The sequence below is a fragment of the Bacillus rossius genome, chromosome 1 (assembly GCF_032445375.1).
Source record: "Bacillus rossius redtenbacheri isolate Brsri chromosome 1, Brsri_v3, whole genome shotgun sequence".
Classification (NCBI taxonomy): domain Eukaryota; kingdom Metazoa; phylum Arthropoda; class Insecta; order Phasmatodea; family Bacillidae; genus Bacillus; species Bacillus rossius.
The window spans coordinates 150,438,639-150,463,503 of NC_086330.1; the positions used below are offsets into that span (position 1 = coordinate 150,438,639).

At 35.8% G+C, this 24,865-nt stretch overlaps 1 protein-coding gene across 1 annotated transcript in view; it reads right to left on the reverse strand.

Moving 5' to 3' along the window:
- Positions 1–24,865, reverse strand: part of LOC134546288 (elongation factor G, mitochondrial) — an 86,245-nt gene that overhangs the window by 33,347 nt on the left and 28,033 nt on the right. Inside the window, exons 8-9 of the mRNA XM_063389006.1 lie at positions 19,443–19,614; positions 9,917–10,063 (exon numbers count right to left, since the gene is read on the reverse strand). Coding sequence (XP_063245076.1) covers positions 9,917–10,063; positions 19,443–19,614 — 319 coding nt within the window. The remainder of the gene's footprint in view (positions 1–9,916; positions 10,064–19,442; positions 19,615–24,865) is intronic.

Below are 24,865 nucleotides of genomic sequence, written 5' to 3' on the forward strand. Positions count from 1 at the left end.
TGTCATATACCAACGTTCACAGCTGAGATGAAGTCATTTGTGCAAATAAATAACCTTTTTTGATGTTTAATGGGACTTCATAATCATAAACATGAACAATAAGAAATGTTACAAACGGGTCGTTACCACAACGCCGAAATACCATAACGCTGAATGTCAAAATTGACCACAACGCCAACAGCTAGAAAACTGCTGTGTACCACTACGCCGAAATAACAACTGAATGAATTTGTGTGTGTTTCTTAAAAGTACCTTAATGCCGAAATACCACAAAATTAAACCTAACCTTACTTAACCTAACCTAGCGTAATATAACCTAACTTAACCTAGCCTATCCTAGCCTAGCCTAGCCTAGCCTAGCCTAACCTAGCCTAACCTAACCTAGTCTAACCTAACCTAGTCTAACCTAACCTAGCCTAACCTTTGTGGCAGTCCTGCAATGACATTTTTCGGCGTTAGTGTATTTCTGTGTTGTGGTAATTCGGCGTTGTGGTACACAGCAGTTTTCTAGCTGTCGGCGTTGTGGTCAATTTGGCATTTCGGCGTTGTGGTGCGTCCCTGTTTCAAACATGCAACAAGTACCGTATTTGCACACGTAAAGGCCCCGCACGCGTATACGCCCCCCCCCTCTTTGTTTTATAAACATTTTTGAGAAAAAATTGAAAAACGTGTTTTTCTGGGTTTATCTGAGGGCAGGGCAGCTTGGCATGCATCAAACAGCAAGCCATGTATTGTGAGCGGCGGGAGGTGATTTTGTAAGCGGCAGTGATACAGAGACTGGTATTATAGTTTGTCCGCTCTCAGTAGGACTGTCGTGACGCGTGACAGACGTACGCAGTTGGTCGTATCTCAAACGACATAAAAATAAAGAAAGCTGGACTCGTGCGCTTGTGTTGATGTGCAGTGTTGTCGGAGAAGAAGAGGGGAAGTAAAGGAGGAAGGAAAGTGGGTGAAACTGGTATTTCTAACACTCCTTTGTCTGGTTGGCTGGCTAGCTGGCAGGAGGGAGGTTAAGCCACACCTCTGCCTCTCACCCCTCCTGCCGCAGCGCTGCCTCTCCCCCCTGCGGACTCGCTGCCTCTCTCTCCCTCCTGCCACATGGCTGCCTCCTCCACCCTCCCTCATTAGAACAAAGACGCACGACTTGCCAGTCGTTCCGCCAGCTGTTTCATTTAATCAAAATTTAATTGGCGTTTAAATAAGTTGTGGCGGTATTTCATTTTGCTTTTATTAAATGTTAGTTTTTCATACCTGAAAAAAAAGAAAAATCTATTTTTTCCTCCAAATTCACGTATAGGCCCCCTCCACTTTTTTGGAGTCGAAAATTTGGCCTTTACATGAGTAAATACGGTATTCAAAGGTTTTTTTTTTTCACTACTGTCTCACTAAACAGTAATGTAAAAAATCACATAAACAATTCAAAACACAGCATATTTGTCATTTAAAACTTAGAAAACAAAATATTATTTGTATTCTTTTTGTGACACGCACCAAAAATGGGAAAAAATTAAAAAAAAAAAATCACCAACCATGGACAAAACAAGAAACTCTATTGAGATGAGCATTAAAAGAAGTAATCATCATAGTTTCAACAGCGTATAAATTGGTGATGGGTCAATTCCTGTTTTTTCCCGGTTCTCGGTTCGGTACCGGTTCTTAAAAATCGGTTCTCGGTTCTCGGTTCTGACTTAAACAATAAAATAAATATTATTCACACATTATTTATGAGGTGTTTTAAGCAATAAACTATTTATTGTTTTGACTACAAAAAAAAAGCACTGTTTCAAGCTACAGTAAACACACAACCTATTAAAAATGTATTATGTATTAATAAAAAAATTAATTTGAAATAATATAGAGAACACTTAATAAAACTAAAATTTACTATATCAATCTAGTAATAACCTCAAGAAATCTACATACACCCTCCTTTAAAACATAGGAATAAAAATAAAATGTTACAATAATGGAAATAAATACAATGATGGTGAACTTTCAAAGTATTAAAATATTAAATTGTCCATCAAACTTATTGCCTACATTGAATTCAGTTTGTTTGCACAGTCAACAGTAAATTACTGCCACACTTCTGATGCCATTTCTTACACAATTTGCTCTATTTGGCCAGAATAATTATACTTTATAAGTGTCCACAAGCATTTCGTTTGACCAGCCAATATTACAATACATCTTCACATCCATACACCACTTTACTAATAAAAAAAACTTCCCCCTTCAAAGCAATCCCGTTTACCTAAAAGAGAAAGTTACTAGCCATTATGCTAGATGGCTGCAGATGCAGTGAACTTACAGTAGAAAGCACTGCACAAAAAGCATAAAATTTTAGAATGCCGAAAATTATTATGCAAAATTTGAATCAATCATTAATTCTATTAAACAAATATTCTGTGGAATTTTGCACTTTTAATTGTTTTTTATACACCCTTACTTACGTGTCAACGACTCAATTAACTACCTATTTTTAAAAACAAATTGAAACAAACATGGCGTCTTTCTGTTCCTACATGTCTGGTGAGGCACGTTATAGAGTTGCACACATCTATGAACTACATACATCTATGGCACCTTCAACTGTTATGTTTTGAATATTTTCACGTGTAATTTATTTTATAGTTAGAGATTAATATTATTCCACAGAAGTCCAAAATATAATTCATATGTGGATTGGACGTGAGTTGAGCCATTTCATGCTGCAGTTAAGTTGTAGTGAAGGACTATTTTCGTAAAGGGTTTTGCTATACTGCCGGTACCGGTACCGGCAACGACACCGACATTTTAGCTGCGGTTCTCGGTGCCGGTTAAAATGCTAAGAACCGTAGGAACCGAGAACCGGTACCGACCCATCCCTAGTATAAATTGATAGTTACAATCTATCTAAAACCATGTGATACAGAAGCAACATACTTGCTGTATATATCTATGAGAAAACAGATGCTGTACAATACAAAGTACAATAAAAAAACCTAAATAATGGTTTAAGATGAAAGATGAAATTGGCAAAAATTGTGTTTATAATATTGCTGAACTAAAATACAATATACCTGGCTGCTGTAAACAACGAAAACTCATGAATAACTAGGGTTTTGAATATGTACAAATGAGCTCATTTAATCACCAATATGAGAATACAGATTAAAAGAAGGATTATGTTTTTCATAAAATAGATTACAATGAATTTCATGGTATTTTGTAATTAGTAAAATTTTTCTCGATCAATATATAAAGTAGCAGGTTGTGGAAAATAAAGCAAGTAGGAATTAAAATGAAAGGTTGGATGATTGGTTAGGTTAAGTGAGGTTAGCTGCATAATTGAAAAAACAATTATTTCATAGTTAAAATATTTTAATAAACATTTTCCACATAAGTACTGTAACTGACTTAACCAACCTTTTGTTGTTATTATTTCACAAAAAAAAACGACACGCCATCATGCTGATAACCATATCCTTTTATTCACATAATAACAGTCATTTCTTCCACACTTCTTTTCCTCCATTTACTCACTCTCCAAACTAAAGCAGTGCTACCAACTCGGTAGCTACAACTATACCTACGATACAAAATATCTTTATTGCCGATAATTCCTCCCCTCAATAAAATATTTTTATGAAACAAACAATCTTTTCCTAAATTTGTCAAACAGTACACCACCAAGAGGTTTAGTAAAAATATCACCTAGTTGGTCACTGGTATTAACATAGTCCAACCTAATGATGTTTTCAAACAGTTTCTCTTTTACAAAACACTTCTTAATCTTTAGATGTTTGACTCTAGAGTTGTCAGTGGCCATATGTGCCAGCTTTATAGTAGACTGATTATCTTCTAACAGAGTGATGGGACAAACTTCTATTTTAAAATCATGCAACAAGTCTTTTAACCAACAAGCCTCACTGGCAGCTTGACTAAGAGCAACAAATTCTGCTTCAGTGGATGACAGAGCCACTGATTGTTGTTTTTTTGAAAACCAGATAACAGTACAGCCAAAAACCTTAAAGCAACAACCAGTTGTAGACTTACAGTCATCACTGCCTCCCCAGTCACTGTCCACATAGCCTACTACATCATCATTCCTGTTTCCATAGTAATTTAAACACATATTTAAAGTACCCTTGATATATCTAAGAACATTTTGCAGAAGTTTGTAAAGTAAAGTGCTTGCACAGTTCTGATATCTACTTAAGATTGTAACAACAGCACACAAATCAGGTCTTGATCCCATTGCAGCATACATTAAGGATCCAACTAATTTTCTACACTTTGACTCTATTTCCTCATTTTCTGAGCATTCCTTTTTCAATAACTCAAACTTGAAGTTTCTGTCGATGGGCAAGGACAAAGGTTTGCACTCTGACATACCATACAACTCAAGTAAGTTCTGCAGATACTGTTTCTGACTTATGGTTGTACGATTACTAGCTAAATCCTGCTCGACATCAATACCTAGAAACCTTTTTACACAACCCAGCTCTTTCATTTTGAAGGTGTTACATAGTGCATCTCTAAGATGACTGAGCTCATTTTTACAATTTCCAAAATATAGAATATCGTCAACATACACCAACAAAAACGTTTTGGTGTTGCCTTTACATTTAGAATAAACACATGCATCTTTGTCAGAACGTAGAAAACCCAGTGATGACATTACTTTATCAAATTTAGAGTTCCACAATTTGGGAGCATTTTTAAGGCCATAAATAGACTTATTTAGTTTACCAACAGGATACTCTGAATTTACACCCTCTGGTAATTTCAAATAGAGTTCCTCATCAATTTCACTGTTCAGGAATGCACTGCATACATCCATTTGCTGTACTGGTAAGTTCAGTTTGGTGGCCACACTCATAAACACTCTGAAAGTTTTAAGTTTTGCCACAGGAGCGTACAAGTTATACACATCACATTCTTGCTCGAAACCTCTTGCCACTAGTCTTGCCTTGTATTTAGTTTCCCCAGTTTCAGTCCCCTTTTTTGTGAACACCCATTTTGAACTAACTACTTCTTTTCCTTCTGGCACCTGTGGTAAGGTCGTCCAAGTGTTGTTTTCATGTAACTGCTGAAGCTCGGCCTTAATTGCCTCCTTCCAACATTGTGAGTCTTCCCTATTCATTGCCTCTTTGTAACTCTTCGGTACCGCATCAGTTGCTACGAGTCCTAGATCGTACTCTGAGCACCACGCTGGCTTTCTTACACTCCGTCCACTTGCTGTTTTAGGTGGCTTATCTTTGGAGGTTTCTCTGCTTGACACTTCAACTGGTCTCCCCTTTCTTTGGTCTCCTTCAGTCACTGCATCCTCAAAACCTTTAAAGGGAGAAGACATTCCTTCACTTTGTACATCTTCCTCATCAGTACTGGAATTTGATTTTATTTGTTCATCTTCTTGAGTCAGGTCTAAGCCAATCATTTCAATGTCTTCTACTTCAGTTTCAGTCCTTGTTTCACGTCCCTTTAGTCTCACAAACACCACATTCCTTTTTATTTCAATTTTCTTCTTGTCTTTGAAGTAAATTCGATACCCTTTAGAATCTTCGTAACCAACAAAAACACCTTTCTCTCCTTTTGGGTCCCACTTCAGTCTCTTTTCTTTCGGTATATGGACAAATACCTCTGTTCCAAACACATGAATTAGTTTTGTCAAATCAACATTTTTCCTTTCCCAGACTTGATATGGTGTCTTATTATTTTCTCGAGCCTTTGAGGTCCTATTTAACACATACACAGCTGTATTTACTGCCTCTGCCCATAGCTGTTTGTTAAGCCCTTTCCCACTGAGCATTGACCTAGCAGCTTCCACTAAGGTGCGAATGTCCCGTTCTGCTCTTCCATTTTGCTCTGGTGTATAAGGTATTGTTGTCTGGTGTTGTATCCCATGGTCCTCAAGCAGCGCTTTCACTTCCTGATTCACAAATTCTCCCCCATTATCACTTCTAAGCACTTTCACAGGCAGACCTGTAGCTTTTTCCGAAAACTGTATGTAGTATTTCAGCTTCTGGGACACCTCAGATTTACTCTTGAGAAAGTACACTTGCCGGTAATTTGAATAGTCATCTTTCAGTAGCAGAAAGTATCGAGACCCTCCCACAGACTCTACCTCCATTGGTCCACACACATCAGCATGTACCAATTGCAATGGAGCATCAGTGTGTTGTTTGCTTTCACCAAATGGTAATTTCTTCATTTTTCCCTCCAGACATGCTTCACATGACTCATTGTTGTCTGAGTACTTAATATTGTTTTGATTCAAGACACTTTTCACATAGTCCAGGTTTTGATGACATAAACTTTCATGCCACTCTCTCAACGAGCGTACCGCCACTAAGCAGTCTTGTTCCATGATTACGTCCAGAATATACAAATTTCCCTCCTTATTTGCCACCGCACGAATCTGGCTGTCTTTATATACATAGCAATGATCGCCAGCCATTTTAACAGTATGACCCTTTTCAATTGCACTTGATACTGAGAATAGGTTCATTTTCAGCTCAGGGACCCACAATACATGGTTCAAGGTACTTTGCACATAATTCTGTCCATTGTAGACTTTCACATTAACTTGTCCGATACCTTGCACCTGAAGACTACGTCCATCACCAACGAGAACACATTTATTCGATACAGGTGTAAAGTTCATGAGGAGGCCACGTTCGAATGTCATATGTTCACTTGCTCCACGGTCCATGATCCAAGAGGTGGATCTTTTATGGTCCTCCAAATCACTTACACTACGCAATACACTTTCTGACATTACAAAGGCATTTTCATGTTTAGGCCTATACCTTTGCTTGCACTGAAACTTCAGATGTCCTTTCTTGCCACATTCAAAACACTTTCGTAAGTCTTTATCCTCTCTGCATTGGTTTGCCACATGTCCCAACAATCCACACTTGAAACACTTTAATCCCCCTGTCTTCTTGACAGTGTTCCCTTTATATGATCCTGCCACAATAGCCACATCCTCATCCTTGATTTTAGACTTTAACCTCTCTTCTTCCACTAGTAGTCGTGCCACCAGGTCATCAAGTTTTTGTTTACTAGTTTCTACAGATTCCCATGCTGTCACAAAGTGACCAAATCTCTCTGGCAATGACATTAATATTTTTGTAATCGTGAACTGTTCCGACACTTCTTCTCCTGCCTGTTTAAGCAAGTGACACAATTCTTGTATTTTTGACAAATATGTAGACATGTCAGAACCCTGCTCATAGTTAAACTGAAAAAAACGTTGTTGCAGTAAGTGTACACTTGTACTTGACTGCTGCTCATACACACTAAGAAGCTTCCTCCACATCTCGCTTGCAGTGGTGCAAGTAAGTATGTGCATCATTGCAGCCTCACTCAAACGCATTACAATAATACTCTGAGCCTTTGCATCTCTTTTTTGCCACTCACCTTGATCTTTTTCCGGTTTAATGTCTGTTCCATCCACAACTGAAAAAAGATTCATTCCCCGCAACAACACCGACACCTGGAACTTCCACACGTTCCAATTCTTCTGCCCCTCCAACTTTATCGCTCCCACGGTATTCATCCCTAGCTGCTCCATTTTTCCGGAGTCAACAAGCACCGACGATAAATTGTTGACGACGAAAGCGACTGAATGTGTACCACACCCCGGTACCGCTACTCCACAGAAGCTTCCCACGCCGCCATTACCACTCTGCAGAGAAACACGTTGCCGGCCTACACAATTTAAACATCTCTGGTGCGAAGATCACTCATGACTGTTATAAGCATTCTGTGCCCATAACCTGTTGTTATTATTTCACAAAAAAAAACGACACGCCATCATGCTGATAACCATATCCTTTTATTCACATAATAACAGTCATTTCTTCCACACTTCTTTTCCTCCATTTACTCACTCTCCAAACTAAAGCAGTGCTACCAACTCGGTAGCTACAACTATACCTACGATACAAAATATCTTTATTGCCGATAACACCTTTCACTTTAGTATTAGAGTAGAATCTCGTTACAGCGAGCACGGTAATAGCGAGAACACGGCTATAACGAGGTATTTTTGAGGAATTTACGGCGTGAGCGCTTGAAGCGCACTTTTGTTATTTGTCTGCTTTATCTCCACCCCTCTCGCTCGCCACTAGACATCTTGCCGTTGACGCCTGTCACATTCTTCAGCCGTGCAGTTGCCACCTAAGTGTGTGGCTTTAAAAATAGAATCCCATCCTTTCTTTCTTTTATCTAACTTCCGTTAGTTATCTGTGCCGTCTGCCGTGTGTAGACAAAGTTTGAGATTGGAACAGAAACAACGTAAGAAAGTATTTTTTACAAATTAGAAATATGTTTTTGTTTTTATAATCACGTATTTTCACGTTTTTTTATTGTTATCTTAAAAGAGATAATATTAAAAAGCCGCTCTAATGAGATTTAATTGTTTTTTGGTTAACAAAAACTATTAATTATCAAATATTGATAATTGTTTATATTCTATTTATTATTATTTACGCGACGGCATACTGTACGCGTACGCAATACGACTGGATTCGTTGCTGCAACATAACATAGCACGTTATGCGGTATTAGAAGTAACAAGTAACGTAACGATAGTAACGAGTACTAATTATAGTAACGAATACATACGGGTACACATTTTTTTCGTTACTTTTACACCTCTAGTAGGCACTACCGTATTTATTTTCGAATCGCTAGGGCAGTTTTCCTGTAACTTTTGTTTCGGTCAGTTGTTGCGGTATCTGTCAGGGAAAGGGGTGGTGATGGTTTGAGTTTAATCCCAAATTTATTTTCAAAAAAAGTTGACAGGTTTCTTTAAATGAAAAAAGTATAGTTTTCCAGCGACTATTTCGTTTGAGGCGTACGTGCGTTGCCGCAGCCGCACTCCTGCTATTTTGTAAGGAATTAAATCGTCGCGCTACACTAGCACCACCTGTTAGCAACATCCCGAACCAACATGGCCACCAGCAGACAGCCCGCGTCGACGATAGATAGCAGGACAATGCTGCGTCGGCCGCGGGCTGAGATGCTATACTTACGTGGCGTGGTAGGGTATTCTGGTTATTTTGACGCAATCGGTGATCGAATCCGTACTTATGGGGTATCGTTTTAAAGAGAATTCACACATCTGCTCACAGAAATTAAGATTTTGTTAATATAACCTGTTATTTTCCAATTATACAGGTTTAAACACAATTTTTATGCTATTTTCGGTTAATTTTAATTTTTGGGGGCCAAAATTTGTCCAATTCGGTTATAGCGAGGACACGGTTATAGCGAGGATCAAACCCGGAACCGTGACACCTCGCTATAACGGGACTCTAGTGTATTTGTCTAATTTACCAGAAGGTGTTACATGACATGGAAAATATATTTTAATGGGATTCTAATTTTCATTCCATTATATTACGATATATATAATATACTATAATACATTCGTATTACCGAATAATTTGATATTCACATTCAAAATGAAAAACTTGATATTCGCACAGTTCTATAAATAATTTGTCAAAACAAATAAAAACAAAGGCTGTAAGAAATCTCCCTGAAATAACCTCAAATATAGGAATCCACAATAACATTGTATCTGTATGTGAAATGGCTTATCTGCAAGCTGCAAGGTACACAACTAACTATACATACGGTGCACTGTGTATCTTGCTGTTATCATACTTGTTATAACAGGAACCAGTTTAGCTCACTATACATGGTAACAACTCTTAGTAATAAAACATTTCCAGACCTACGAATGAAATTTATGCCTCATGTCATGTGTATGCACCCACAGTTTTACGTATACGTAATCAGATACATTTTTAATACCTACTGTGGTCAACCTTTAAAAAAAATAGATACTTTTTTTTTTTACTTTTACAAGAAAAATTGAATATGCTGCCAATTCTTACTATCATTACTTCTTACGTACCATTGAAAGCTGTAGTTTTGGGTCAGTGACAAAGGTATCACCACTAGCACAGTCAACCCCAAACAAGGCAAAGATGTCTCCTGCAAAAACCTCGGAAACATCTTCCATCTCATTGGAATGGAGTCGCACCAGACGAGACACTTTTACCTGAGCAAATACCACAAAAGACACTAGAATACAATAAACATAAAATACCACCACTCTTGATTCGCGATCAGTCCAAACGAATCTTACGATAGCACATGTCCCCAAATAGAACAGATTAATTTCCAGAAAATATTAAAAAAATTACAATGTTAGGAGTCGTAAGATACAACTTATGAACACGACACATGATTAATTAACATAAAAAGGTCCTCAATCACCACAACCCCTGATGTGTCATGTTTAAGTGGTTTAAGAGGTTAGACACCAAATGATTCAATTTATGAGAATTGGCCAGTGATTCAGTGCCCAAATAATTTTGAGTCCCCAATAATCTTGATGACCCATCTCCTTTCAGCCTACGAGATATGTGCATAACTCTTTAACAGAGGCAGTACTAATTGGTTTTATATTTAATGTCAAATTTGTTGTTGAAACAAGAGATTTCTGCATTTTGGTGTTGTTGTTGATATATTTATAAAAAGTGTTTATTCATTAAGGTAATGTATAATTAAACAAATACAACAAATAATCGGTCACAATAATTTCACAAAAACTGTGCTATCTTCATTATAATTTCATTTTTAACAATAAAATAATTTTTACTATGCATGTCAGGTGTGAATTACTGTGAACAATAAACATACTTCTACAAGCATTTGCATTACTGAAAATGTAAGTAGGAATTATAAACTATGATTTTTTGTAACTGGAGTATAGATTTGTATAGTCTGGTCAATTTAGCACCTAAAATAGGAGTGAAGATACATAAATTCACAAAAAGCTGAAAGTCGGTAAAATTGTTCAAAACACAATTATAAACAAAATTTAAAAAGTCCTCATCGATCCGGTACCTGAAAAAATATTTACTCAAGGTCAAAGGTAAAAAAATGGGTTTTTCGCTATTTTCAGCAAAACTGTAAGTTTTTTCATAAAATTAGTCCAGACAAAAATTGTAGATCGTGTAATTATCAATAAAAAATGTATTAATACATTTTTTTCTGAGATATAACGATTTAAAAAGTTGGAAAAGTAGTAATCATCATAATATGCATAAGTACGCCATGTATATACATCACTGAAGCTGTAATATAAGTAAAAATATTTTGAAACTGTAAAAAGGGATGTAGTGCTAAATGTGGTTGCAAAAAAGTTGGACTGTTTTGTTCTCCGACATGTACAAATTGTCAAGGCCGATCATGCTCTAATGTTGAATCACCAACAGTAGAGGATTCGTTTGGTATCAACGAGGAGACATGCGATACATCACTATTAAGGCAATTTACTTGCACCCAGAATGAAGAAGATCAAGAAGAAGCGGAAGCAGAAGTATTTGAATGTTATGATCAGACAAATAAATTACTCACTTTTTTTAATTTACATTGCTTTTATCATTTTCAACCCTTGCTAATATCTGTTATAATGCAATAGTTTCAAATTAAACAGAATCACAACAGACCCGTGGAATAGACCTACAGGGGAAACCACGTTAAAAAAAAAAAAGCGCTAAGTACACTACTTCATAGGTGGCGTGGAAACGTGTGCATATTATGAGGATTATTTTTTTCCAACTTTTTAAATTGTTATATCTCAGAAACGGTGGCTCTTAAGAGAAAAAAAAGTATTGATACATATTTTATAGATAATTACATGATCTACAATTTATTTATGGGCTAATTTTATTAAAAAACTTACCGTTTTGCTAAAATCGCAAAAAAAAAAACTTTGACCTCCAGTAAATTTTTTTACAGGTACCGGATCGATGAAGACTTTTTAAATTTTATTTATAATTATGTTTTGAACAATTGTACCGACTTTCAGCTTTTTATGAATTTATGTACCTTCGGATGTCTAGATTGACCGGACTATGTAATAATTATGACGAATTTTAAGATTTTAGTTGCATCTAAGTGCTTTATTATGTATCAAATTTAATTAACATTTTGTATCAGGGTGTGTCTACAAATACCCAGTTAACCAATTTCAGGATATTTTCAGGACCTTTAAATAAATATTTCCGATAAGTTTATCAACAATATATAAATAAGATAATATAATACAATTTTTTTTAATTTACAGTTTTTTAAGTAAAAAAAGCTAAAACCTTTTCAGAGATAAGTTCCATGTAATTTAAGTGAACAGTCCCCAATTAATTACATTTAATTAGAGGTGGGACGATACCACACTTTCGATACTCGATTCTGTATTGTTTTTTCAGTTCGATACTTTCGATACTCCAGGGAAAAATATTTTCCTATTAAGTAACAATTATTACAAATAACATAAATTAGTTTTAAACTATATAAATTCCCTCTTTATAACAAAAATACAAACTGCAAACAACTTTAAAGACTTGAGTATAAAAATCAATATAAAAAATAGAAGCGAAATACGAACTATCTTCAAGAGAGTTAGCCCTTTAATTTCCAGTACACTTTTTTTTCCCCGCAAACAAATGTAAATAAAGATAGCGCTCTCTTAAATAAAATTGCCACAAACAATGTTAGTTAGCGCTGGTGGCGCCAATATGCGTCACTATACAACCGCGGCAATTGAAAACATTCATAATATTGATACAAATCTCTGGTACTTACCATACACGAGACGAGACACGTACTTACTCTGTGATGTTGACTGTTATTACTAGGCGTGTTATTGTTACTATTGCGACGGATTGCAAGTGGAGTCAATTAATGTGAATTTTAAGTGCTTAATATTTCTACAATTTTTTTTTGCAAATTTCCTGTGAATTCAATGTCAGAAGTGTTACGTACGGAAAACGTAACTTCTTGAATACGAAACAAAAACAACTTAACCTTACTTTACCGTTTGTTTACTATTGGCAAGTTGCAGTAACGACTTATATAATTATAATTTATTCTGATGTAAGCCTATTGGTTATCATAATTACGGCTAATAAGCTGTTCTAGTACAGTAGAACCCCTGTCATACACTTTTCAACGGAGGGCACAAAAATGGTGTATGATGCGGGAAAGTGTATGAAAAGCGAATGGCAATAATAAGTTTTTTTTTCAATCTAGCATACCAGCAAAATGTCAGATTAAACTTAAATACATAATGTGTAAATAATTGCATTATATTAATGAAAGATATCAATTCATCATTATATATACATATAATAAAACCACCAGAAATGTAAAATACAGTCCATAATCAAGTAAAGCTGACATGAGAAACAGTGGCCTTACAAAATGTTATGAAGTCCTTTCTTGGAGGGGGGAAAAGTCACCAAGCCTAAATTAGAAATAAAAAAAATTAGGCTATTGTAAAAAGAAAATCAGAAATTTTTGCTTGTTTGTTTCATTTTACAAACAACGAAGAAGCAATTGCAGTAAAGTTCCTAGGATAAAATTTGGATCGAAGACTATCTTGGTCTGAACACATAAAAAAATTTGAAGGCAAACTATCTTCTATCTGCTATTTACTGAGAGCCTTGCGATTGTTTTTGGATCCTAAAACATTAAGAATGACATATTTTGCATATTTTCATTCTATGATGATATATGGCAGGCCTGCCGTTTTTACGGATTTTATCAGTTTTCACGGATATTTGAAGCTTAAAACGGACTAACGGATAAACGGCGACATTCACGGATATTTACGACGCTTCACTGATATTTTCATATTTGAATTTCGTTTGTGTAAATATTTACATTCAACTAACTATTTGAAGTTGTCAAACCATACAAGCATTCAACAGTAAAGCAAACACTCACATTAGGTGTTGCGCCATGGAACTTCCAATCGTTTAACCACAAACCAAAAACATATACTCCCACATATCGTTTCATGAAGTACAATAGCTATGGTTTCGGGGGAAATGTTTTTTGTTTGTTGAGTTAAACGCTAAGAAGTGTCATGGTGGCAGTAAACACTGGTATTTTTTGCTGTTACAATGTTTTAGGTGCGGCATTTGTTTACAAACTTCTTACGTGATTTAAGTAGTACTTTTGGTCTTAGCTGATTGTGTTGGAGAAAAAACGAAAGGCTTCGCCGGACAGGTCACTTTATAAACAGCATTATCGTAAAGAATGGGAGCAAGAATTGAAATGGTTGAGGCGTGGCAAAACGGAATTTTCCGCCTTTTTTTCGACTTGCAACTCGGAACTGAACGTGACAAAGGGCAGCTTGAAGACGCAAGTTCATGCGAAAAACCAACGAGCTGCTGATCAGAGTTGTTCTTTGACGAGTTTTGTAACCAAACCAAACAAAATAATTGATGCGGAACTGTTATGGGCGAACTTCGTTTGTGAAAACAATTTATCTGTGAAACTCGGTGATAATTTCATGAAACTTGTCCCGCAAATGTTTCCAGATAGTGAAATCGCAAGAAACTTTCGTTGTTCTCCCACTAAAACTAGCCAGATAATTATTCAATCTTTGGGTACATCAGCTGCAGATTATGTTACCTATGCAATGAAGACACAATTTTTCACACTGATGATTGATGAATCAGCTGATGTTACAGTCACTAGGCAGGTTGTAGTGTTAGCAAAGTTCTTTTCATCTGAGATTGTTGAAACTCATCTGTACAAAGTGTTGGCTGTGAGTGGTGCTGCAACTGGAGAAAATCTGCTGTGGAAAGGGTTTTCAGCAATCTCAAGATGGTTAAAACTGTTCACAGATCATCAATGATCACCAATGTTAAATGCGCTGTTGCATTGCAGAATGAGAACATCTGCAGGTCTGGCTTTCAAGCCCACTGACGAGATGCGGAAAAGAGCACAGAACATGAAAAAGTAGCTAGTTAATGATGTGAATGGCATAAAGTGTCACAGTATGAAATTATGGGAAAACATGTTTTCCACTGCTTTGTAAACATGCAAAGGCAATGCTTATTCTTCCACAAAGCAATGCAGGGGTGGAAAGGATATTTAGTAAGCTCAACCTTAAGACAGCGCACAGGTCATGTCTTGAATCGCCAATGCTAAATGCTTTGTTGCATATATCTTCTAGGAAGAATATGGCAGAAATTCAGTCAACAGAAGAATTGAGGAATAGGGCAAAATATCTGAAAAAGTGATATTTAAATACTGCCAGTGGTGAAGTGTAGGCTACGTGTGTGTGTGTAAATACTTGTATAAAGTGTTAAAAATTGAATTGTTTTGATTGAAGTATAGTTACGTACATTATGATCGAGTAATTTTCATAAAAATTGCATATTTTTTTGTATTTTTTAATGTACAGGATTTTACAGGATATTTTATATTCAAAACAAGGATATTACAGGATATTTCACATTTTAATCAAGGATATTGTTTTCAAAGTGGTGGCAGCCCTGATATATGGTATTGAATTGTGGGGAAATTCTACAAACAGTTATAATATTTTCCAATTACAAAAAAAAGCAATACGTATTCTCTCTGGGATTAATTATAGAACTTCCTGTAGACCCTACTTTAAAACTCTGCAAATTAAAACATTCTACACAGAATACGCCATTCAAGCACTCAAATTGATTAAACGAAATCTGAATAACTATAATAAAAATGAAGACATACACACACAATACAAGAAATGCATACAAGTTGAGGATAACTCAACATAACAGCTCACTCTTTAGAAAAAGTCTATTTCACTCTGGTCTGAAAATGTACAACAATTTACCTAAACAAGTTACTTCTGAAACTGATATACATAAATTTAACAATAAAATAAAATACGTTTTTGAAAACCAGTATCTATATAGTGTACAAGAAATTGAGGAATATATCTTGAGCCTTTGCAAGTACACCATTAAATTTTCTACTTAAATTAATGTGTTTAGCTCATAACCATTACCCTAGTCTGCTCTATGAAGTGTCTTGTGAACAATAATTGCATGAATGTAAAGCTCAATTGCATCTGTATAGACAGTTCATAGTATATAACATAATACAAGTGAGTGAATTTTAACTATGATGTGAACTACGGTGACTAATGTGAATAGCACTAGAAATAGACAGATTGATTTAATTGATCTAATGCTCAACAAACTCTGCTAATTAATACTTATTTTAATTGTTTAACATAATATCCATTATTAGAAATTTGTAATATAGGTAGGGGTGTGCGAATATTCGTAAACACGAATAGTTGCGAATAGTAACTGACGAACTATTCGCATTCGTAAGTCGAATAGCAAAATTTAAAATTGCGAATACCGTATGCCCGAATATAAGGCGACCTGCAGTTTCAGGAGGCCAAACAAATGTAAAAATAATTTTGGTAGAAATCAATGTGAAAATTCATTAGACATACATTTTGTGTTGATAAATCCTTTTTGCATTTATGTATACCGCATTTAACTTTCCGTTTCACAGCTACGTATTACTATTTAGTAGTGTGGTAAACGTAACAAAGCAAACAAAGAATGCAGCTTGCCGGAACAAAACAAGTGGCTAGCTGCCATGGTGAAGCATACGGCCATGAATAACTTCGGTGACGTGACCGCGAATATTTTTCCATATTACTCTCTGACAGAGAGTCTCTGTCCTATGAATTTTAAAGAATAATCTTAGATAATTATGTTGTTTGAGAGGTTTTTACATAAATAAAGAGTGGATTACTGTGAAATTATTAAAATAGCTTTTGAAGCAACGTACCAAATTCCTGTAAATATGGCGTCTTCGTGCGTGTTCGGCAATGTTCGTTTTACAACAAAGAAATATTGTGGAAAGACAGTTGGCAGCCATGAATTTCCAAACATTACTTCCGAAATGTTTTGTAAACGTAAACAATCGCTCTGAAAATAGCTGTGATATTTTAGTACAAATTTTCCGTTAAAAATCTGAAATTAAATTAACGTAAATGTTAACACGCGATTGTACACAAAGTACAAATATGATATGTGTAATAAAATGTTTCCATTTTGAGATGCTTCAACATTCGCATTTTTACTTAAGAACAAATATTTTAATTTTCAACGTTAAACAATTGTGAATTACTGCAATATTGGGTGTATTTATCGTTTTCCCCGTGTGAGCTAACAAAGTTCTTGTTAATATAAAAATCGTGAACATTTTGTTTAAAAATGTTTCTACTGTAGCTTTCAGTTTGGAACTAATGTTTGCGGTGCTGACGTCTTGGGTGCGAAAATAAGGCGACTTCCAATTTTCTCATTTCTCGTTTATGTAAAAATGGTCGCCTTATATTCGGACCAATATTTGCATCAAATATAAAATAGATAACAATTATTAAATATTATTATATATGAAATAAAAATTCATGTCCTCAATAACTCTTAAAAATACTAAGTGAACTTTTTTTTTGTGGTTTCATTCACAGAAAATATCTTGTATAAACTAAATATATAAAAACCCGCCATTGTTCAATGTAGTAACATTATATATATATATATATATATATATATATATACATATACATATACACACACATATATATATATTACAACTATTCGACTTCGAAACTATTCGCATTCTATTCGAAAATTTCACTATTCGATTCGAAATTATTCGACCATCAAAATCCACTATTCGCACACCCCTAAATATAGGTAACTTTTATACTAGCTAATGTATATATTGTACATATATTAGAAATAGTGTATGTAATAATATGCATGTATTTCATAAATTTTGTAACCATGTTGAATATCCCTATATTCAGAGAGCCACTGCTCATCAACTGAGTGCTAGGAAAATAAATAAATAAATAAATAAATAAATAAATAAATAAATAAATAAATAAATAAATAACCTTTATGCAACAGAACAATTTTCAATAAAATTTTAACTTGAGAAACGTAAAATACAAAACAATCCAATCGTAAGAAAACAATAACATAATGGTATATTCAGTTCAAAGATTAATGAATGCACAAAATATGAGATCCATGCTTTGGTAAAGCGGGGGCACCATTTTCATAATCATTGCTAGTTTGCGCCAATAGTCTCGCTGGGTGCTGGCCATATATGCTACTAGCGAAGTGCACAGTCTTCCTGATACTATCCATATCTATGGTGCGATAAAGTTATTTTCTTACGTTTGCAAAGGTAAACAATGAACGTTTTTCAAAATAAAAGCATTAAAACGTAGTCTATCAGGAGGAATATAACAAAAAAATTTGTGAATTTTCGGACTTTTCCGCTTCATAAAAACGTATGAAACGGGAAATTAATGATTTTATAAGTGTATGTTCCGGGAAAGTAAACCATTGCAAATATAGTACTTTCGACGGGACCAAAATTAATTGGCGTATGACACGGGAAAATGTATGAAACGGGAACGTATAATCGAGGTTCTACTGTAGTTGTATTTTGTACGATGGCGACTCAAAACTAAATTCAATAAAAATGAAAAAGCATTCCGGTATCGAAAAAATGTATCGAACTTACAGTTTCAATACTCGATACTTTGCGATACCGTCAAGTATCGAAGGTATCGAAGTATTGAAAATCCCATCACTACATTTAACGTTAAGACAATAAATAGACGTAAGGAGTAAAAAATCAAAATGCCATTTAACAAAAGATGGTTGGAAATTCAAGGTACATGACTTCCCGCATTTTTACTGCTTATTTAAGTCTTTTTCGTAACTTGAAGACATCCTGAATATTGTATGTTCACATGATTTTCGGTGCTATCTTACTTTTATCGCAATTCACTATTAAATCTTGTCTCTTCTAATTACAGTGCACTTAAAATATACTTTTACTTTTTTTTTGCAACTAATAATGGGAAATTGTATTAACCATAGTTTATTAAAGATCTTAAGAAGGAAAAAAATTAGGGATAAGCCAATCAAATCCTTAAATACCATCAATCTTTCATATTCAAAGGATTTAGTATTCAAGGTAAAAGGTTTGAAGAAAAATATTAAGGAAATTAAGTAAATTAAAAAAAATTCAACATTGATAACCTCTGAAGTTTACTAGGTTAATTTTCTTTTTCATACCTATACTGTTATACTTCTCCCAGTTGCTGAACTTATGACATGTATTTATATTAATAAAATTACAATGTGTGTTGATTCTGGAAACTTAATTTGTGAAACAACCATTTAAAGGGTTGAATGTTTCAGCACCATTGTTAATATTTTTCATTTATTGTACATTATTTTATTTATGACCTTAGAGACATTGATTCAAATTTGAGAAGTTTATTCAAGTTATTCACTGGGATTTGAATTCAAGAAACTTGGGATTTGCCCCAACACTAGACTAATTATAATTCTATAGACATTAAATAATATATTGTTGTTAACAGTTTAACAAAAACTTTTTCTTTCAAATACTTATTTTCATTTGCCAAAGAAAAATTATTTGAACGTTCATATTTAATATGTTGAGTATATGCAAACTGAAGATTACCCAGATGTTTCAGATAAAACTATGGTTTACACTAAGAATATGAGAAACACCTTTTTCCGGTTCCTAGCATTGTAGATGGTGTCGCCCTTCCTCAGAACTCCTTGGTAGCACCGCAGGTAGGTCAGCTGGCCAAATCTTCCTGCTTCCAGCTTAAATGCCAGGGCGACAAAGGGAGCCTTCCCATCCCTCAAAGGACTCAACACTATCTTCTCCGATTCCTTGCTGCAGTCAGGAATCAATACATTTAACAAATTTGAAATTAATATTTTTTTTTCCTTTAGTGATGTTTTTATATACTTACTACAACCTCATTAATGTTATTTCCTTAAGAGACTAAAATTTTAGCTTTTGTATCAAATATGTGCAGTATGTATCAAAGTATTATTCACTTTAATAGAACAAGGTTATTCTTTTTAATCATTTTGATATTGTGCTAACAGTTAATTAAATAATCTAAATAACCTTAACACCCAACAATCCTTAATTTTATACTTTTTTATACTTAATTGTAATTTGCAACATTAATTCTTGGTACTTTTAAATGTACATAATTACCTTCACTTTCAACTCTACATCATTTTGTAAGGCAGGAAAAATGTTATCGCAACGATGATACCATACTAACCAACTTTCGAAATCCCCAATCCAGTAGAAATATTAGAATGGTTAATTTTAGTGTAAATCAGACACAGCAATTTGGTTATTATATGATTAAACCCGACAACTTACTAAATATTGTAAATTTTATTTTATCTACCGAAGTCAAAATATTTAATATACCCTTATATAATATTGTGACGGGGCTCCGTCAGACGTCCCGCGTACACCTATACACATAACAATAAATAACCTATAACATTTGGGGGGTGGTAGCTGTTGGTAAGCATGGTACTCGAGATCAAGTCTTCTCCCTATACAGGAAGTGTAGGGTATAATTTATGTACTGAAAAGAAACATGATTAGTTCATTCAAGCACAGATTTTATTCACTAGGATAATAAAAAAAATAATAATAATCAACCAAATATTTGATTAACAAATTAATAATAAAGCATTTTACAATGGGATGGGATTAACGAATAAATAAATACATTAAATACACATTAAAGTGACGTCAGCCGGCAAACAATTATCTCTACAACATGGCGGTTCTCTCGTCGTCACAGCTACGCGGAAGGATAGTATACTTCCCAGTTACCACTACCTGCATGCTTATAACCAGACGTCGATTTTTCCCAAAACCAAATAATAAATAATAGAGGTGGAATACTACATTATTACTTAAAAGATTAAGACGAAGATCGTCCAAGAAATGATTGTGGCGAACGAGCCATGGCCAACCACTTACCCTTCTGACTTGAGGCGAAGCAAAGTTGTTTCAAACCGACGTGGACTCGGCTTCCAGAGAGGTCCCCAGGCAAAAAGCCTCGGCCCCTCCCTGGAAGGAGGTTTTAACTACAAAACTAGGCCATGCCGGAAAAACAAAAAAAAAACACACGAACACCGGGAAAACTTATCCACAAGGCAACTCGCGGTCCCCTCCCTTCCCACAAGGAAAAAAATGAAAAACAAGTGAAGTCAGCTATTCCTTCCGCGCAGGCGCGCACGAGTTTCCCCCTCTCCCTCTTGCGCTGCTCGATTGTTATTTTTCCGTCTACGTTTCCAAACTCGGACGCAAGATGGCATCACTAATCAGGACAGAGTCCTCGAAACGCGTACTCAAAAGCCTCGCGCGACAAACAAGAGACTAGCATAGCGTAGCAGGTTTTTCTGGAACGGCGTGTTGCAACCTCTCAGCGGGCCCTGGCCAGCAACCCGCGAGAATTAGCTAACCACGCAGCCTCGCAAAAGCCCGCGGTGCCTGTAAACTAATGTCGCAGCAACCTATATTCCCATACCCGCGTGTCGAAATCAACCGGCCGAGCCTGGAAACGTGCACGTACACCAACACGTAAACCTGACGAGAAACAAAATTACAATAAAATTTAAGAAAAAAAAGTAATGAAATTTTCAGACCGTGACATTACCCCGGTCTACAAGGGCTTGTGCCCCACAAGCCATAAAAATTCCTAACAATGAATAAGACCAAGGGGCAAAAATTTATAAGTTAAATGCCTACTCGACCAAGACAGCGCACGAAGGTTAGGTTTTACCACAACAATTACATTCAAAGTCTAAACTGAAAAAGTTAAACCAATACAAAATACAAAATAGCCCAGGAAACAATTCTTTCCTGTAAGAATCGATGGTGGCTGGCACATCGTAAAATTACTCGTACGACATACAACTAGGAGAGGCATGAACCGTGGACAGATCAGCCCTAGTTGAAGCTGGAGAGAAGAGTCCTTGAAGTGTGATCTGCAGCTCACACCCAGGATCCAGCCTTCAGAGCAGTTCTGCCCTCAGCCTGCCTTCCTCGCAGCATGTCATCGGGGATGTCTCCCCAGTGAAACTGAACAAAAATTTCAACACCAGTATCAAAATCTCACCAAAGAACATACACGACACTGTCAAGCCTATTTAAACAAGTTAATTAGGGGGGGGGGGGGGTTATTCTTAACGTCATATCAAAACATTATGTTAATACAAGGTTGATAACAAAAAAAGAAAAGTTAATTATTCCATTAAGTAAAGCTGTGAAGTGACCCTATTGAATAATTAGGAAACAATGTTCACATTTTATAAAGTGACTGATTAACACAAAAAGATCCACCCTACATTTACTCTTTATCAGTTCCATAAACAGCATAACTAACCAAGGATGAGTCCAGGGGCATGTTATTCTCCAACAACAACAACAAAGATGATCATAAATATGTCAATAAAAAGAAACAAACACAGGTAAAGTAAAATGGGAGCTTGGCCTCCAAGAAAAACAAAGGAATGGACTATACAAGTCAGGAAAACAAAGGATAAACATCAGGAAAGGAACCTGAAATGTCCATAGGATTAGGTGAAGTCCAAGATCTTCATAACACGCCTCTGCAGCTACTAGCTACAGAACAGAAAAAAAAAATAGCATTGTCACTGGTTGGCCGAGAGTAACTGATTTCTTCGTTCGGCCCAAGTCGACGAAAACGAGCCCCACGCTGATCCGTTTCTTCATTCTTTTTAGACAGAAAGTTCGCATACACACAGCAACCAATTTGGGAAGGGGCTTCCACCGTATAACTCCTCATGAGTTATAAGCAGCCCACCACACAACAGGGGAGGAAACAGTAGTCCATCTCCCACACAAGTTCAATGGCTGCACAACACATGGTCCTCAGTCAGGAGGACATACATGGCGAAGGAAAGTTCTTCACATAACTTACGTAACGTAATCGTTGAAGTCTCTGGATGTGTTACATCGATGCACTGTCTCTTCTTCAAGAAAGAAAAAGAAAACATAAACACTTGTTGCTAACAACTCTGCCTCACTTGAGTCTGTGGAAAAAGGAATTACACTGTCTTCAGAGGCACGAGTGCACACAGGTTCGGACAGGGGAGGGGATAGACCAGGAACAAGGTATCCCTACCCAGGTTAAATCAAAGGCGAGCGTAGACAAATAAATTAAAAAAAAATTAACCCTAGATTAATAATTGCTTGGACCCCTAGATTCATCCTCGATTGTCGTCTCTTTTTTTTTTATTCTTTAAGCAAAAAGTAAAACCTCTGAACTGAACAGTTAATTACAAAAACATTATAAATCCTAACCACAAAAGTGTTTAACAACTATGTGCCCTTGATGGGGAAAACAAATCAAACATAAACATCAGTTCTATAAAATTAATCACACAGGGTGAGGTAGACATGAAATTCCTCACCTGACTCACTAACCAACTTAGATTTTAATCGACAGTTCTCAGAAAATTGATCACGTAAGTTAAAGGTTTCACTTGTAGTTGCAACATCAGTCTGTACAGTAGGTGAGATTTCCTCAGTTTTCCGTAATTTCCACTTGAGTGACAACCATTTCCATAGCAGAAAAAGAATCATACACATTATGACACCAAGTATAAATACAGTTATGCTTATCTCCATTGTTAACATGACATTTTCACTAAAAGCTGATACGCGGGGGAAGGTACCAATCCCCACTAGATAAGGGTTTCTTACAACAATTAGTAATAAAGTACCACCAATCACAAATAAAGAAATACTTTGTAAATGTTTTAACAAAAAGCTTACAACTTCCACCGGGTCTCGCAGCTGTAATTCGTCGGGCCTCGTAAAGGAACGTGAAACGACCAAATTCAAGTGAGGAATAACAGAAGGCCAATCCTCGTCTAAACAATCTTCTAATGAAGGAAAAACTGTGTGTGAAGATGCTGTTAAAGGTAAAATCTTTAATTTTTTTAATTTTGACCAAGCAGCTGGAATCACATGAATCATTTGGAATTTAGCTTTAGAAAGAAAATCACACGGATAAAGTTCATTAATTTTAAGCTCATCATTCATGTACAGGCGACAATCGCAAGGGACCTCAATGTCCACAGCGCCAGGTCGATCTGCAGCCGCTAAAAACAAGGTTTGGTTCTTATTCACTAAACATTGCACTTCTAGTTTACCAACAGGGTTAGTTAGAAAATACCGTTCAGGACCAGCTTGCGTAATCATGAGGTGGGTTCCCGAATGGCATCTGTAAGCACACAGTTCATCAAGTTTCTCTGCAGTCACTCCCTGAAACAAAGCTTTAGGACATAGAGAACTTCCCATGGCATCACCTGAAAATCTGGGCACAAAACATAAACTGTCTTCGAAGGGACGACAATCCAACAAATTTCTACCCTGAATGGTCACCAGTTGCTCATTATTTACGGCTAAAAAGTTTGGCTCGTGCTCCAAGTGGCAAGTGTTATTTTTCCAGCGGAAAGGTACCGCAACAAACTGAAATAATTTCCAATTGGAATTAACATGAACAATAGGTATCTTAAGTTTGACATACAAGTTCTCCTGATAAATGTGACAGCGACAAATAGGTAAATGAAAATACTTTTGTACTTGGTCAACACTAATAGTTAATCGATTCTAAACAAAGATGGGTATAGATTAACTATTTGAAAAGTCTTAAAAAAAAATTATTAAACATCCCCACAGCCACAAACCTCAATACCAAAACTAAATAATTTTACCAATAATCTCATCAATCAAAATTTAAATTATTCTGACGATCTGACCTCTGGCACCTGGTTCACAAATGACTCCGACCTGAAATCGATGATTATCAACATGCTTCTAAATTTTTCAAAACAACAGAAGCCAATAGATGCCTAACATCCACCTCCTGTGGACACACCTTGTGGGACTCTAACCCAACAACAACAAAAAAAAAATTCTCATTTACTAAGGGTCGCCTACCCTGCGAACCCAGTCACAACCAGGGCCTCCATGCCCTCACGCTACAGCCCATTCCTCCAGGGTCTGTATTACATTACTCTCTATAGCTTCCTACACTGGCATCATCAACAAATAAATTTCGTTAACCCAGTAA